The sequence below is a fragment of the Penaeus vannamei genome, chromosome 29 (genome assembly GCF_042767895.1).
Source record: "Penaeus vannamei isolate JL-2024 chromosome 29, ASM4276789v1, whole genome shotgun sequence".
NCBI classification, from domain to species: domain Eukaryota; kingdom Metazoa; phylum Arthropoda; class Malacostraca; order Decapoda; family Penaeidae; genus Penaeus; species Penaeus vannamei.
The window spans coordinates 23,397,727-23,400,226 of NC_091577.1; the positions used below are offsets into that span (position 1 = coordinate 23,397,727).

At 35.8% G+C, this 2,500-nt stretch overlaps 1 protein-coding gene across 3 annotated transcripts in view; it reads right to left on the bottom strand.

Moving 5' to 3' along the window:
* Positions 1–120: 120 nt before the first annotated feature.
* Ufsp1 (UFM1 specific peptidase 1) overlaps positions 121–2,500 on the bottom strand; it is a 5,023-nt gene continuing 2,643 nt past the window's right edge. For all 3 annotated transcript variants that reach the window (XM_070142516.1, XM_027364548.2, XM_070142517.1), the window contains exons 3-5: positions 2,420–2,500; positions 1,923–2,132; positions 121–1,005 (exon numbers count right to left, since the gene is read on the bottom strand). The exon at positions 2,420–2,500 is cut by the window's right edge and continues 111 nt beyond it. In XM_070142516.1, coding sequence (XP_069998617.1) covers positions 853–1,005; positions 1,923–2,132; positions 2,420–2,500 — 444 coding nt within the window. In that variant the 3' untranslated portion in view covers positions 121–852. The remainder of the gene's footprint in view (positions 1,006–1,922; positions 2,133–2,419) is intronic.

Sequence of the window (2,500 nt, forward strand, 5' to 3'; positions counted from 1 at the left end):
CTTTTTTTTTTCAAAAGCCTGGATGTATTTCTTGAAATAGTGCAACTTCTCAGGACGTTCTAATGCATCTTTAATCTCCAGGCTTTACATGCAACACAAAGCAAATAGCAAAAACAGATGGTTGTTGATTTGACATCATAATGACCCATTTAATTAAGCAGGTGAGCATAAACAAGTGGCACTAAAAAGTAACTGCATACTAGACTCTAAGAGATAATGTTATCATGAAATTTCTGCTAATGACATCTTACGTGTAAGCAGCATTATTATCATGCTGAAATTCATGATTGTGGGGATGGAGGGGTCTAAGGGTAGTGGAAGAGACTGCAATGAGATTTTTAAAAAATTGTATTGCTGATGTTTGCTTAGCAAATATCTGTCTAACCTTTCACTAAAGGCATAAGAATTTCCATCCGTAGTTTCTGAACTCAAAATAGTATGCGTATTTATTTCATGTTATCACTCCATTTTCTGTCACATAAAGCAACATGTGTACACATGCCAACACAGACATGCATATATGCATGCATACACGAATGCATGCAATCACACAAAATCAACAGAAAAATTGCTATAAATAATTTCTCTCTATATACCTGATGATTAAAGGAATGCTGATGTAATCATATTGAAGGCAGTCAATGGTTATAATGAAATGGCAGAAGCTTGCCCATCAGCATTCTCCTTTCAGTCTCATTTCACCTTAAAAAATTACAGTAGCATAGCTGTCATGTAATAATCGTTACCAAATTTGTTCCTACACACACTGGATGGTCCGCTCTACCAAGAGTAGGTAACAAGCAAAGCATGAAGATATATCTTGCAGCTTGCCTTTGAAGGTCTTCCACTAATTTACGAATTGGTTTCTAATGACTTGGCAGTAAACTGAGGTAAGCAAAGATTATAAAATGAGGAAGCCTGAAAATCAGATATGGACTGCCACTTTGCCCAGCCACTTGCTTGCAGGGATGCAATGTCCCTTGCTTCACCCCAATAATGAGGGTCCTGTGGGTAAAAATTGTTATCTGTTACTCTCTTTACTCTTTTTACAAAGAACATTATTTCTTGTTAGACTCAAAGTACATAAAAAGGAACTCTGTATACCACTAGAATTAACATGTAAAAAAAATATTTTAAAATTAACTCATGGATCTGGGTGATTTCACCATCACATCAGGAAAAAAATTGACTGTAGGCCACTTATATGCCATAATGGAAAAATTTGGCTGAGGGCCAGGGTGATGGGAATGACTTGTCATGAATGCACATAACTCTTGGAGGAGGATTAAACTCAGTGTGCATTTAGGATGGGGCTGTTGAAATATTTCCACTGGTTCATAAAGGTGGAATGCAACATCTGTATGCCATGGATGGAAGAGCCTCATCTCCAGCAAGGACACTATTTCCATTCTTAGGATCTTTCCTAAGAATGGTGTTACAGAAAATCAAATACTATGATAATACAAAAAAATGAGACAAATAATACAATGCTACCTATTACTAATGTTATTGCAAAGAGCTAGAGACTATCTAGAGAGAATATGGTGTCAGCTCAAGGAAAACCTTATAACTATACTGATACAGCATATGAAAAATATAGACCTCAGAAGATGGCAAAAAAACTAAATCTGCTTATGCAGAAGAGATAATAACACTGTAAAGGGGAGGCAAGGAATCTTAAAAAAGCGCGTGAGTGTTTGTATGGGCTGTGCCTACAAACCACACATCCAAGAGAGTCGCCACTCATATAAGCCTTATAGCCAGATTTTGGTCGATGTACGAGGCACCTAGATCCAACTAGTTAATATATGGAACTGATTTTATGAGATAAATTAAAGTTGATAAATCTGAATTGGATTGATAATAATTAATCTACAAATTGCATTCAACACCTACATTAAACTTTTACCAGCTCAACTCACCACAACAAGTAGATAAGTATCTGATGCACTCTTACAGATACCTACAATCCCTTTGGATGATACATCTGTGTCTCCCCCCATCATGATTGGAGATCCTTTAGTCTTGAAATGTGTCATCAGGGTGTCAACATGTTCTGATAATTCTTTACCAGATTTCACATGTATTATTTGGCAACGGACATCATAGAGAGTATCTATGACAAGGCAAACCTGTTAAGATGTAACATGACTATGTATAAGCACCCCTGCACATACTGTGTAATTACCAAGACCAAAATGTCTAATGTTCCAAATACCACTCAAATTCTTTTCCTCAGTCTAATGTTAAATGATAGAAAAAAATACACTGGCATAATATACAAAACAGCAAAATATGACAATATATCACCTTAATGACTTCTGATTCAAGATATGGAACAAAAAAAAAACAATCAATAACTTTAAAATATTCTATAACACACCAAACTTATCATCATGGAAAGAGCATAACAGCATACCTCTACACTGCCAATCCATTGCTTTGAGCCAAGGAAATTCTTCTCTTTATCACCAATTTCTACAAGAATCTCTTGGACACG